General features: G+C 39.8%; 1 protein-coding gene and 1 long non-coding RNA gene across 2 annotated transcripts in view; both read left to right on the top strand.

The window, feature by feature from the left end:
• Nucleotides 1–2994, top strand: part of ING2 (PHD finger protein-like protein) — a 100165-nt gene extending 97171 nt beyond the window's left edge. Inside the window, exons 6-7 of the mRNA XM_086791554.1 lie at nt 2483–2521; nt 2631–2994. Of these exons, the coding sequence (XP_086647680.1) occupies nt 2483–2521; nt 2631–2759 (168 nt within the window). The 3' untranslated portion in view covers nt 2760–2994. The remainder of the gene's footprint in view (nt 1–2482; nt 2522–2630) is intronic.
• A 274-nt stretch (nt 2995–3268) lies between these two features.
• Nucleotides 3269–4184, top strand: LOC147607167 (uncharacterized). Its single transcript, XR_015264907.1, has 2 exons — nt 3269–3601; nt 3648–4184. It is a non-coding gene; the product is annotated as an uncharacterized LOC147607167 (long non-coding RNA).
• Nucleotides 4185–15478: the final 11294 nt, after the last annotated feature.

Below are 15478 nucleotides of genomic sequence, written 5' to 3'. Positions count from 1 at the left end.
TGCTGGGTTCTCAGCCTCGTCTAGCCTGGGGACCTTTAGCGGCAGGCCCAGCACGTAGTTTTGGAGACTGGCAGGCCTTCTGCAGTCTCCTAGAGGAGATCCAGGTGGAGAGGCTGAGTCACTTCAGAGGGGGGTTGATTATGAGGGATGATATTCAGGAGGCACTCACGGAGGAGTGGTTCACGCCTTTCGAGCCAGTGACCCCATAGTGGATGGGAGCCTTTACACAGTTGGAGATCCTGATTGTTGTCAGAGGATGGCAGATGCCTCTACTATGAGATTCAGGATGAGGGCAGACTTCAGAGAGTGGAGATGGAGTCGCCTTTGGTGGCCGAGTGCACCTTTCAGAGGATACGGGTAGTGGCCGCCGCTTCTCGGAAGTGGCATATTGACCCCGACCCTGCTGATGTGCTCCCGGATTGGCGCATATGGGCATATGCAGCGCGCCCCTTGGCCCGGCTACAGTGGGACCCTGGGGAGTACGAGCAGCATGATCCTTATGCATCCCTTGAGGCCACAGAGATCACCTTTTTTCAGTATACTATTCGGCTGGGGCGGCATATTTTGACGGCGAGGAGGCTGGTCTCTCCAGCTGCAGCGGGGCATTGGCGGCTTCAGGGACTCTCACAGGAGTTCCTGGAGGATTTTTGGGCTTGGCTCTGGGCTAGTCGACAGGCCCGCAGGATCTCAACTTTCCAGTGGCTGGTCGCCCACAGGGGCTCAGCAGTTGGCACCTGGCTTGTTTACAGCGGTCTTCCGGCGGCCTGCGTCTGATGCGGCCACCCTATGGAGACACAGAGACATTGCCTTTGGGATTGCCCTCAGGCGCAGCAGATTTGGCTGCGGATGCTACGTATTCTGGCCCCCCTCTCTCTAGAGGGTATGTTTACGTGGGGTGTCGCTGCTTGGTCGACTTCGTCAGGGCCTGCTATGGGCTATGAGATGGAGCAGGACAGTCAGGCCATAAGATTCATTAGGGGCCAGCCTCGCCTGGTTCCGGCACCGGATTTCTCGTCCGCCAGTTGGACACAGGAGAGGGATTTACGATGGGAGCTCCTCAGCAGCCTCACCATCTGGTTCATCTGGAGGGCCCGGTGTTTCACGGCCTTTGAGGGGAGACTGGAGCCACCAGCAGAGACTGTACAGGGGATTTGGCAGGAGTTGATCCACACCCTGCGAGGACAGTATGACCGCATCCGGGGCGACTCGGATGAGGCGATCTTGCGGCGCCAGGTTTTTCACACCACCTGGCGCAGAGGCCCCTTCTACACCTTACACACGGGATCCCCCCGTTGGCATTACAGGCCACCTGTTTGGCTCCCCCCCCCCCCCCCCCCCCCCCCCCCCCCCCCTTATTGTATGATTTAGCCTTTAGTCCTCTGTACTGATGCTTGTATTTTGCAGCACCTAGGGAGAGTCTCCCGTGCTGCCTTGTTGTATTCACTGCTCTGTTTCTCTCATGAGTAGGAGAGATCTTTTGTAGCCCTACGGGCTTTTTTATTTAACTAATGAAAGGATCTTTTCTCGGAAAAAAAAAAGGTGAATTTGGGCATGTTCTTGGATTCATCTAATATGTATATATATATATGTATATATACATATGTATATATATACATATATGTATATATACATATGTATATATATGTATATATACATATATATATATATATATATATATATATATATATATATATATATATATATATATATATGTATGTATGTATGTATGTACACACACTTAAGTTTAGGTGGACAATTTATAAAGTGTTCACATCAAGTGGACCAATTTTTAATGAAACTTGTCCATTACTCAAGCTGGGCAGCCCATCATGCAATAATAGCTCCATGAGTTGCTATTCTGGGAGGTGGAGAAACCAAAAGCAGCTAGGCGCCTCTTTTCAGCTTTTTTTGGAGTGGAACACTCTAGGGTTTGTGGACAGGTGTCAGTTGGACATGCTATAGAAGGGGGAGAGAGAGAGATGTGTGACTCCATAGCTATCGAGAGAGAGAGAGAGAGATGTGTGAGAGACCAGAAGGGAGAGATGTTGCACATTTCAAATGATATTCATATTGTGATTATGAAACCACCCAAGTACATGCTTTTATAGGCATAAAGCCTCATCTTGTGAGCTCACTGGATTCTATCATGAAATATGTTACTTGAATGTTGGCATAGTTTGTGTTCTTGTTTACAACATTGCTGTTGTTTCTATCTTTCTACCAGTTCACCAAATGGAAGATGCTTACTTTCATCTTGGCGCTCTTCTCTCATTTTGCACAAGAAACTTGCCATTGTTTGCATCTCATCACAGCTCCACATCTATTGGAGATAAGCCGTTACAGCAAGGCCAGAATGGCTGTAACATCCACATTTGAATTGATAACAAGATGGCCTTTCCCCAATTAATATTGTTAGGTACACTGCATGAGTTTCATCATGTATGGATATAGTGATTAATTGTGCTGACTTGAAATGTTACAGGTATCCTTTGGGGATATGATTGCATGTGATAATGAAAATGTAAGTGGAGATTCCCTGTTGAATGACTCCCATCTCCTTTTGAAGTGCTGAACACTTTTTTTGCTGAACACTATCTTTTGATATGTTTGGCCTGTTATTTCTTGTGCAGTGTGAGGGTGGAGAATGGTTCCATTATCAATGCGTTGGTCTAAGTTCCGAGACCCGTTTCAAAGGGAAATGGTATTGCCCTTCTTGCAAAATTCTGCAACGCAGGGGCCTTCTTGATCCCCCAACTTAATGTGTAATTTCTGAGCACGTCTTCTTCAGTGCAAATTCTAAGAGGCTTAAAAAAGCTCCACAAAGTTGAGTTAATTATCTTTTAGGTTTGATGAATTTACTGCGAGTGGATGGGGTTCAAGTAAATACAATATTTTAAAAACTTTTCATGATAAGAGGAGAGGAGTCCTTTGCCTTACCAAGTGCCGTAGTAAGTAAATAATATATGCCTATGGGCCATTTTGGCCTCTTCCGCAGATTTAAATCTCTCTCTCTCTCTCTCTCTCTTGTCGACTGTGCAATACGTTGATATCATCTTTTCATTGAGATTACGCGATATGATTAATAGCAAAATGAGCGTTTTTTCTAGAGTAGTCAAAAGTATAATTATAAGCAATTAATCACGCGAGTAATTACTTCATCGATCAATTAATAATAATTTACTTTTCTCCGTCACCTTCCTTTAACGACGATGGGTTTAACTTCTTCTTTTTTTTTTTTTTGGGTGTTGTGTAGCTTTTGACTCACTCACGGAGGGGCCGTGCCTCGCCTCACCTCACCTCACCTCACCTCACCTCGCTTCACAATCAGGGTGCTGCGCATATATACTAGCAGCATGATTGGCTCACTCATATGGAACAGACTCTCTCGACTTACGTGGCTCCCTTCTTTAGACTCGCGGGAGCAGCAGGGGCTCTACGTAGCCTCTGCGGTGGCCACTCACTCTAGTAGAAGAGACTGACTGACTCACACAGGTATCAAGTCTCGATGCCTTGCAGACTTAGGAGCCTTGACAGCACCTCACTCTCATCTCAGCCCACGGTGGTACTCTTGAGTTGGCATCTCGACCTAACGAGGCTTGTTGTTCTCCCCCCCCCCCCCAAAACCCAAAACTCACGACCTCATCTAGACTCACAAATGCAACCCTCCTCCGCATGCATGCCACACGATTTTCGAAATTTAGGCTCGCCTCCTCTCTCGGCTGCTCTCACCGGAATAGCGCGAGTCACTAAAAAGGTATGTTTGCTTCTTCGCTGCGGGGAGTTTGTTGAAAAACTGAAACTACTCCTACTTTAGTTGTGGCATGGCGGCGGCGGTGGACATCGAGAGAAGGGGGCAATTAGGTGCGCGCAACTGACAAGCAACAATATAGTAAGTAGCACAACAACGCATCTCAAAGAAGGCAGTGACGCAACTGGAGGGGGCGCACAGCTGACCAAATAGTTTGGCATTCTCGGACGTTTTTAAAATGTTTTTTAAGCGAACCTTGTTAGAGATTCCTATCCGAGTCCAGTAAGATTCTTGGAGGTGGTTCACGTGATGCAGACTCTAAGCAAGGTTCCTTACATGGATGGGGATGGAGGGTTTATAGGGGACAAGACGTTTTTTAAATGTTTTTCAAGCAAGGCCTATTGAACCTTGTTAGTCTAAGGTTTCTATTAGTGATTATTCACACAAGATGATTCCAACAAGACTCTTAGAGGATTGTGGTTTGATCTCTATGTATGTACCATACATGTATCTTCCTTTGTTTTTCTATGTGATCTTTATGCAATCTCTTTCGTTTCTTGCTACATGTAATGAATTAGCAACTTCATTAGTTAGATTTAGGTATTATGGTTATGGGCTTAAGTATAAAAGAGGACTCATGGACCACTATTGTATCTTTTAGACATTTTGATCATTTGGACTCTTGGAGCTTTTGGTTTTCTTACTTTTGTTTATGAAAGACTATTTCCATCTTCTTGGTGAGAGACTTGGGTATCATAACTTTCATATGAGATTATTTTTTTAATTTATGTAATAATCCATGGTGATTATTCATATCTTAGCTTCTTGATCTTGTATTAGTGATTCTTTACTACATTTGGTATTAGAGCTCTTGGCTTGCTCTTGGCTTGATCTTGGTCAATTTAAGCAAATTTCTATGGAAGGTAAGAGTTCTTGATCTTCTTGATTTTCTTGAAATTTTCTTGCATTTTGATGATGTTTTCAATAAATTCTAGAGATGCAACAATGTTTTTCTCATGTGATGGTGAGGGGAGAGCTAGATTTGTAGCAATTCTTGCTTTATTTTATCACAATTTGATGAGATTTGAGGTTTTTGGATCAAATTTTGGACATAGGACTAATTTTTTTGAGCAGTGGATCAAAATTGCAAAGATTTGGGAAACAATTCTAGCATCTCATGTTTCTTTCTTTTCTCTTCTTCCTTGAGATTTTCCATAGCTATGGCTTCTCTTGCAAGTGAGTAGCCAAATGCTATGAAGAAGGTGCTGATTTCCAAAGCGTAAGGTTATCAATGCTGCACGCGATTTCATGGAGGAGGAGGTGTCAATCAATTTCTCTTCGTGCTCCATAACAAGCTAATGAAGCTTCTAATCAAGGCATTGGAGGTGTTGGAAGTGTTTGTAAGCTTCTACGATAAGGTTTTAAGACTTTTTCAAGATTTGAGATTGCATGAAAAAGTAGGGTTTTCTCACATTTTCAAGAAATTAGCATTACTTTGCTTTTCCCTACACTCTCCTCTGTCCATAGATATCACCCTTATATTGCATTCTTGATAAGAAATTAGGGTTTCTTGGCTACTTTGGAGATTGTGGGATTTCTTGTCAAAATTAGCATTTTCACCCCCCAAAAAAAAAGATCTAGGGTATTAGTTCTCTTCTCCTAACTCTTCTCTACCCTCTTGTACCATTGATTTGTAATAACGAATACTATTTTAGGATTTCTTAGGAGAAACATGGTTTTGGAAATTCTCTTCAAGATTAGCGCTTACGGTCCATAATCCTTCTTTCTCTTATCTCCTCTACACAGTCATGCATTGCTTGATCAATTTAACCAAGGGATTAGGGTTTTAGGAGAAAACATGGTTTAGGACAAAATCATTGGAAATTAAGGTGTTCTCATTATTTCTTGTCACATTGCTTAGATTGCCTTAATCTCTACGTGCTCTTGATCATTCCGACACATTTCTCTAATCACTTTTACCCTATATATACAAAGAAGCTAACACTTGGATTGAAAAAGAAGAAAAGCATGTAATCATTGGTGCCTTTTGCATTTGTTATGCTTTGGTGAGGGCATTGCTTGCTTCTCTATTGTTGGATGACTATTGCGAGCTTTGGAGAAATGAATTTTGATGAAGAAAGGGAATAAGGAGCATAATGTAACAATGGCTAAAGTTTGTAATGTACATGAGCATAAGTACGTGCTTTGAATTGTAAGCCCTCGAACGCGTTACTCTCTTCACATTGTGGATTCTCAATCCAAGTGTATAAGTTCATTCCAAACAAGCACTAGAATCTAGCATGTTGAGAGGGTATCCTTGGCATTGGTGGAGAGGCCAAGGAAAAGCATGTCTTGATCTCTCCTTGCTGAGTGCTTTTGGAAAAGCAGTAAGGAGGGAGATTAGGTGTATTGGTGTAAAGACTTGGCCTCAATCCTTGCCATTGGATTCCAAACTTTGGTAAGGGGATGAGAAGACTTGGGCGAGAGATTGGTAAGCAAATCCTCATCATTGACACTCTACTCAAATTGAATCTGCAATTGGATCATTGGACATTAGGTTTATGTAAACAAGGGACAATGTATTGACTATGCAAGTATCAATGGATAGGGATTATGCAATAATGCAAAGGCCAATCAATGGTGGCAATGGATAATGAGATTTGATGGCAATAAGTGTAATTAAGGTGGTAAATGGTTGCCTATGTATATGGTGTGCATTGTTGATGCCTCTTGGACAATTTTGGCCACTTTGCTTGAACAATAACTCCTAATTCGGTCTGAACCATTATGGACTGAACATGAACCACCATTGTAGCCTTATTCCATCAAGATAAATTTTTAAATAAAGAGCCCTAGGTTTCCCAATTCTGACAATCCTACCTCATCTTATCTCAATTTTTTCAAAGCAATTCTATTATGGTCGGCAAGCCAAAACGGTAGGCCAAGAAAGTTTCCTATTGCAATGGAGGATATGAAAAGAGAGAAGTTGATTGAGCAAGGAAACATGGATACCATGGAAGATATTGAAGAGAAATTGAATGTAGGAAGCACTCCAACATCATGGGACAACATCTTCCAATACTTCAAAGGATGTCACGAACAAGGTTTCCCTCTCTAAGTTTAGGGTGATAGTTCAGCTTTACATCTATTGGAGGAGTAGATTACTAAGATGGAGATATATTTTTAGCTTTACCCCAAGAGTGAGCAAGAGAAAGTACAATTTTCTTCATTACATATGGAAGATTTTGCTCACCAATGGTAGAGGCGCACGATCAAAAAAGGAAATATGGCGCACTCATGGGAAGACCTTAAGAAAGAAATGAATCTAGCTTTCACTTCACCCTTGGTACTTGAGCAAAAGTATGAACTCTCTCAAAGGGGTATGGCAGTGAGAGAATATATTAAAGAGTTTCATGAAGATTTCCATGTATGTAGAAGGTCTAAATGAGGTTATAAAGATGAAGAAGTTCATACATGGGTTGGATTCCTTCATTAAGACGAATGTATCCGTTCAAAGGCCAAATACTCTCAAGAAGGCTATGATATTGGTGGGGCTTTATGGGCCTTCATGAAGAATTCACCCAAGCCACCTATTACTTCTTCCAACATGAATAGAAACTCTCTTCTAACACCATCTTCCATTTCTAGATTTCCTACAATTTGTGGGGGTGGATAGCTCAAGAGTGGAGATCATTTTGATGCAAAGAAGGGGAATTCTTTTAACAAAAAGTCTTTGCAAACCTTCAACAAGACTCAAAGGATGGATGGTTCAAAGATTGAAGAGTTGAGAAGCAAGGGCTTATGTTTTAAGTGCAAAGAGATGTGGTCACCCAGGCATATATGCCAAACTAAGAGAGTTGTCGCCACTATGATTCTCATGGATGAAGGAGGGGAAGCCAAGGATTGAGAATGAGGAGTTTGAGGATTGTCATGAAGAGACACAAGATAAAGAGTCACAAGAGTACCATTCGTTTATAAAAATGGATGATAAATTTCCATTTGATCCCGGTGATGGTAAGGATGATGGACACATTGACATCTCAAAAGTCTCAAATTTTTTAAATTCTCATCATGTGTTTGCTCTATATCTCAAGAGCTAAGGGTGGGCTGCAAGGGCCCAAGTACGCTAAGATTGGTGGGATCCATTAATGGGAGAGTTACTCACATTCTAGTGGATTCGGGGAGCAGTTATAGCCATAAATCTCTTAACTCTCTCAAGCTCACTCCAATGGAGCCACCCATAATCTTCCAAGTACAAGTGACCAATGGTGAAAAGAAGGAAACTAGGATGGCGTGCCCTTCTACCAAGGTGTTTTTATTCTCTTCATACACTTGGGAAGGTGATCTAGTGGTATTGATTTGAATATGGGTCCTATTGATATGATAATGGGGCTTGAATATGGGTCCTATTGATGTGATGACTTCCATATGAATCTTTAACACGGAATCATGAGCTTTGAACATCATGGACAACAAGTAGTATGCAGTAGAAATCCGTCAAAGGACCTCTCTTTGATAACCCCAAAATAACCAAAAAGGGAACTCAAGTCTGTTGGCACCATCTATGTGTTGGATTTGGACCAACAAGGGATGGAAAGTGATGGACAACACATAGATAAAGACATGACAAGGAGTTTGAGGAGATTTTTCAAGTTCTAAAGAGCTTGCCACTCAAGAGGGAGATTGATCATGCCATTGTACTTATGCAAAGGCGGTCAATGTGTCTCCCTATCGATTGTCCAAGGTGGAAAGAGAAGAAGTGACGAAGCAAGTGCAAGATCTAGTTTCCATGGGTGTTATTCAACCCTCATAATCTCCATTTGCTTCTCCCGTTCTATTGGTGAAGAAGAAGGATGGATCTTTCCGTATGTGTATTGACTATTGTATAAGGCTACTATCAAGAAGAGGCATCTTATTCCATGAGCTCTTGGATGAGTTGACGGGAGCAAAATTCTTCACTAAGATTGATTTGACATCAGCATACCATCAAATAAGATTGAAGAAGGGTGATGAAGAGAAGAATGCATTTAGGACTAAAAGAGATCGTTTCATTTTATGGTCATGTCCTTTGGCCTAACAAATGGACCAACCACTTTCTAAGAATTGATGAGTAGAGTATTGTGTCTTTTTCTTTCAAGTTTGTGCTAGTATTCTTCGATGATATATTGATATATAGCAAGAACAAGGAGGAGCATATTTTTTCACGTGAAGCAAGTGTTTGAAGTGATGAGAAAGCACAATCTTTTTGCAAAAGAGACCAAATGCACATTCATGGTCAATGAAGTGGAATATCTTGGACATTTGGTGGGAGAGAATGGCATAAGGGTGGATCCAAATAAAGTCGCACGTGTTAAAGATTGGCCAACACCAAGCAACTCAACTCAACTAAGAGGGTTTTTGGGATTATCTTCTTTCCATAGGAGATTTATGAAGCACTATGCATCGATAGCAGCACCTCTTACTACCGATCTTCTCAAGAGAAGCTTTCTTTTGGGATTCCATTGCTAGCAAGAGTTTTAATGAACTCAAAGCTTTACTTACTTTAGCCTCCCCATTCTTCTGTGCCCTGACTTTTCAAAGACTTTCTATGTGAGAGTGGATGCAATGGAAGGAGACTTGGGGTGTTTTATATCAAGAGCATGGAGTCATTGCATTTGAGAGTAGAAAGCTTACCAACAAGAATATGGGGTAAGAGATGCTTGCTATCCTTCATGCCATCAAGAAGTGGCATCATTATCTTTATGGTGCCCATTTCAGGGTGAGAAGTGACCAGAGAGTGCAGAAATTTTTGTTAACCCAACCAAACCTCTCCCAAGAAAAAGAGGTGGCTAGCCACCCTTCAAAGTTATGATTTTGAGATATTATATACATTCGACAAAGACAATATGGTAGCCGATGTATTGTTAAGGATGTGGGCTTACAATATGACATCAATCATAGAGGTTTATGGTGATTGGATCAAAGGAATTCAAGAGGAATGAATATCTTTTAAATGAGGGTGCTATTCATATTTATAGGAAATTATAGCAAGGTGATCATGAAGATATCCCTCATTTATAAGATTCACAATAACCTCTTATGGTACTAGGATAGAGTGTACTTGTTTCCACTTCATCCTACATACCTAAGGTGCTTCATGTGATGCATTCTTCTTCACTTGTGGGGGTCATCTTGGTGTGCTGAAGATCTATGACAAGGTGAGCATGTCAAGAATTTTATGATGGAATGTTCCTCATGTCAAAGGAACAAGGATAGTCATCAACTACCTAGTGCTCTATATCGTTTTACCCATTCTGGATGGAAAGTAGACCTACATCTCTATGGATTTTAGTACAGGTCTTCCCAAGACTAAGCATGAGTGGGATCAAATATTTGTGGTGGTTGATAGGCTTACCAAATCAGCTTACTTCATTGCTTCTAAGACCACATATGGTGCATCTCAAATTGCCAAACCATTCATGGAGAATGTATTCAAGATACATGGCTTGCTTAACATAGTGTGTGCTAGAGACACAAAATTCATGGAGAATTTTCGGAGATCTTTGTATCAAAACATGGGTACACAAATTACTCCATTTATAGAGTATCATTCTCAAACAGATGGTCAAACAGAGTGTACCAAGAAGTGGCTTGAGATGTATTTGAGGCATTATTGTCATGACATACAATCTTCATGGGATGAATGGCTATATCTTATTGAATTTTGCTATAGTTCTAGCAAGCATTTGTGCATTGGGATGTCTCTCTTTGAGGCTCTTTATGGGTGTGCCATTCATAGCCTTTCAAGAAAACAAGGTGGTCAACCCATTGGCTAAAGAAAACAAGGTGGTCAACCCATTGGCTAAAGAAGAGTTGCAGAGAATGAGGCAACTTCTTTAACTATGCAAGGACAATATGAAGAAAGCCCAAGATGTTATGAAGGGGCTAATGCGGATGAGCATAGGCATGATGTGAAGTTTCAAGAAGGAGATTATGTAATCTTGAAGCTACCAAAGAGCCACCACAACACTGTCAAGGGTTCTACCAATCCCAAGTTTGCTCATCATAGGTACTATGGGCCCTACCTACTAGTACTCAAAAGGGTTGATGTTTTGTCTTAGAAGCTTGACCTTCCTTCTTTTACAAGAATCCATAATGTACTTCATGCATCTAATCTCAAGAAGTATGTGGGTTGTATACCTCAAGAGGTGGATGAAGAAGGAGAAATCATTTATGAGTCGGAGAGGATTGTGGGAAGAAAGACAAGAGAGTTGTAGAATAGAAGCATAGAAGATTTCCTTATCAAATGGAAGCATTTATCCTTGGCAAACCACTTTCTTATGTGCAACAAAAATTTCTATCTATGGAGGATGTTTCTTGACCATGTGACATGATTCCCATGGACTTATGGGGATATACGTTCTGTAATTTTTTGAATAGATTCTGCAGAGGTAATTTTGGGAGTCTTTTCTCTATTCTAATGGACTCTAATGGCTATTATGATGAAGACTTATGATGAGGAGATGTTTTGATATTGTGTATAACTCATTTGTAGGTCATTTCAAGGTGTCTCCATGAAGGAATTGCACGGGGTTTCAACTATGACATGGATATCAAGATGGTCTCCTACATATGAGTTGATGGTTATTATGATGAAGACTTGTGATGAGGAGATGTTTTGATATTGTGTATAACTCATTTGTAGGTCATTTCAAGGTGTCTCCTACATATGAGTTGATGGTTATTATTTATTAGATAGTCAAAGCTTATAGGCTAAAGTTTTCTACGATTGATTGAAGGCTTACTCAATCATTTTATTGGAGACTATATTCATGGGACCATGCGGAAGACCAAGGATATTTATTTTCTTATACTTCGAGGATCTAGTTCTACACTGACTATGCTATCGACATGGTTACTTTTAGAGATCTTTGCATCTTCTTTTCATGGTCTCATGGCATGATGTAACCTTCACTTCTCATTGATGCATAATTGTACATATGATAGATTTTGAGAACATAATCTTTGGGAAGGGATAGTTTGTAATGAAGTAGCAACTTCATTAGTTAGATTTAGGGATTATGGTCATGAGCTCAAGTATAAAAGGGAACTCATGGCTCACTATTATATCTTTTGGACATTTTGATCATTTGGACTCTTGGAGCCTTTGGCTTTCTTATTTTGGCTTATGGAAGGCTATTTTCATCCTCTTGGTGGTAAGAGGTTAACTCACTTAGGCGTCGTGGCTTTTGTATGAGATATTCCCCTTAATACCTGTAATAATCCATGGTGATTTCCCATATCTTAGCTTCGTGATCTTGCATTAGTGATTCTTCACTACACTATGTATATATATGTATGATGCCAATGTAAGGTATATATGTAAACTAGGTATGTTTACTTGCACTGTTGATATTGGGTATGATGTCTATAAGATGTATGTACCTTACTTGGTTATTCCTCCATTTTCATTATGTATATCATGTGTGAATCTTGCCTAGTTTGATGTATCTTCCTATACTTCAATGCATGCATACTATTGTGTGTATCTTGCCTGGTTTGGTCTTTGCATGCATGCGATGTATCTACATGTTGACACATTGTTACCTTACAAAAATTGTATTTAGATTCCTTTACACATTAACTCTATTCAAATGGATCACAACGTTAATGTTTGTATGTCGGTTCTTTTTTACATTGTTGTTTGAAGGCGTACATCTATTTGGTTTTCATTGTCAATAAAAGTTGTATGCTATATGGTTTTCAACTAGCTGAGAGCAATGACCCCACAACAACATAGAAGCTAAATGAGAACAAACTATTTTGGTAATGTTTAAGAGTCAAGTCAACTTTATATTGTTATTATAAGTTTCTTTTTGTGATTATGCCAAATCGATCATCTCTCTCTCTCTCTCTCTCTCTCTCTCTCTCTCTCTCTCTCTCTCTCTCTCTCCATGTGTGTGTCTCAATTTTTTCTTGGGGTCTTTAATCTTAAGAGTTGATATCATTAAATCACCGAAAATAGGGTGCAAAGTGGTTATCTAGTAGTTTCTATGGAACATTTTCATAAGACTTAAGTGTTCCTTTTACGTTGTTGCATGACAACCTGTAACCATGCAAGTGCAATGGTTTTTGCAATGTTGGTATGTTTGCTACACTTCTATTTTGGTTAACTTAGCTTCAATTTTTATCTTATTAAAAATATTATTCAAGCACACTAGTTCCATACTATCCTATATATCAATGTTTTGGAAGGCTGTAGAATTTTGCATATTTAGTAGTAATGAGTTTCAATCTGATATTTTTGGTAACATACTTTGTTTGCATACTCTCTCTCTCTCTCTCTCTCTCTCTCACACACACACACACACACACACACACACACACACACACATACACACACCTCCCTAGTTGTAGAGGGACATTATCGCCTCTTCGTTCCTCAAGCAACCTCCCTCCCTTCTCTCCTCTATCTCTTTACAAGGACTGTCACTTCTCTCTCATGTGTTTAGGTTTGCTTGAGAGATGCCAGGATCTCTCTCTCTTTGTAGATACACATGATGACATAGACCTCCTCCTACTCTCCATAGGGGTTGCCAAGGTTGTTAAGGTGGAAGGTCTCCGGAGAGGTCAACGATGAGACATCATGCAATATAGTGGGGGATTTTACTTTTGAAATTGTAATAAGTAAATTGGATGCATTAGGTAGACATTCAATTAACATAATTATAGGTTGTACAATGAAATAAATGGTTTAATCCACTTAAAAGTAGGGAATAGTATTGGACGAGACTAAGGTGAATGCTTAAAGAAAACACTAACATAGTTTTTTTTAAAAGAGGATCTTCTCAAAGAAGCATCAACAAATATAAAGGAGATATCAATCTCTCTCTATCAACACACATACACACACATGAGATTTGTTCCCCCCCTCTCTTTCTTTGAGCTCTCTCTCTCTCTCTATCAACACACATACACACACATGAGATTTGTTCCCCCCCTCTCTCTATCAACACACACATGAGATTTGTTTCCCCCCTCTCTTTCTTTAAGCGCTCTCTCTCTCTCTCTCTCTCTCTCTCTCTCTCTCTCTCTCTCTCTCTCTCTCTCTCTCTCTGCTCTTGCTTTTCCTATGCAATGAAGAGAGTCGTGCCCATTTTTCTCCTCTTATTCCCATCCTACTTATCATCCTTGACCATTTTCTTTGAATTTTTATCTTCATGTTTAAAAATGGATTTGACAGAAATCATAGCATTTCTTGAGCATCTATGAATTTAGTGAAAACATGTCCATGATTTGATATCTTTAAGAACATTACTTAGTACTATACATATATTTTTTTGTTTCTATGTTGTTGGTTTGAGTAAGCTGAATAAATGCTGACTATTGCACATTATGTACTAAGCAGTGCTACCCTTTGCGGGACTCCCAAAACCAAATTGCTTACACTCTAGATTGTTCCACAAGGACTAATTATCTTAGTATCTACTTCATTTTTTCTATTATGAAAATACAAATGGATGATATAAGTATTGGTCATTGTAGACGTGTCTTATATGTTAAGCTTACACCATTCCAACCTCACACTCTTCTTTGCCAAGCTTTGTCATCATAACCTTACAAAGACTATATTTTGAGTGGTTTTATTCAGTGTTCATAAGAATTGTGTAAGCTTACTTACACGATTCTCATTTTTACTTCAAAATATTAAGGCATTTACTTATATTCTAGCTCAAGAATTTTTAATTTTTCAAGGTGATCTTGTAAACTTTTGTAGCCATAAGTTTTATGATGTATTGAGAAAAATAAACAAGGGCTCAATTTAAAGGAGAGAATCTTGCAAACTTTTGTCGCCATAAGTTTTATGAGGTATAGAGAAAAACATGTACTGTGAACATGGGCCTCCATTTGAAGGAGAGAATATGATATGGTCTTGGCAATTATATTTGAGATTGACCTTATACTTATTTGTGTTGGCCCTACATAAAGATTAAAAGTTATTAATGACTAATGGATCATTTTCCTCGAGCAGGTCCGAGTCCTGGATGCTTGCATGAAATAAAAAATTTCATTACAATATTGAAAACAAAGAATAGTGGCATAATGTTGCACTTGAACAGAAGACTTTGAGTTAGCCATTCCTAGTTATGGAGTATTGAAAACAGATATCGGATGCGAGCGTTATGATCAAAAGTATGATGGAGTATCTCAAAAAATAGAAAATTTGAGATCACACTAGAAAAGGTATTATAACCCAAATGATGAGATCTATACAGGATTAACCACAACCCCACCTCCCTCCACGTGGGCAAAGGAGGTGGGGCTATTTCAAAATAACCACTCCTCCTGCAAGCGTAAGGAGGAGCCAAATCTGAAATCTTCCAATGCAATTTTAAATTTGAATCTAAGAAGATCTCATCTCACATCTTTCAATGAAATCTTTGTATACATGCTTACATACCTATAGATACACACACTTATATATATTATGTATGTATGTGTATCTATAGGTATGTAAGCATGTATATATAAATAGTATGCATGTGTGTGTGTGTGTGTGTGTGTGTGTGTGTGTGTGTGTGTGTGAGAGAGAGAGAGAGAGAGAGAGAGAGATTACATGCGATAGATAATTTCTACGTAGGAGATAGTTTGTGTGGGAGGAGAGAGTGTGCGTTTAGATTAGTGTATGTGCGGTGTGTACATGTGTGTGTGTGTGTGTGTGTGTGTGTGTGTGTGTGTGTGTGAGAGAGA

This window comes from Cibotium barometz, chromosome 56, assembly GCF_041138505.1.
Source record: "Cibotium barometz isolate CiBa-2024 chromosome 56, ASM4113850v1, whole genome shotgun sequence".
NCBI classification, from domain to species: Eukaryota; Viridiplantae; Streptophyta; class Polypodiopsida; order Cyatheales; family Cibotiaceae; genus Cibotium; species Cibotium barometz.
This window is presented reverse-complemented; position numbering and strand designations above follow the sequence as displayed.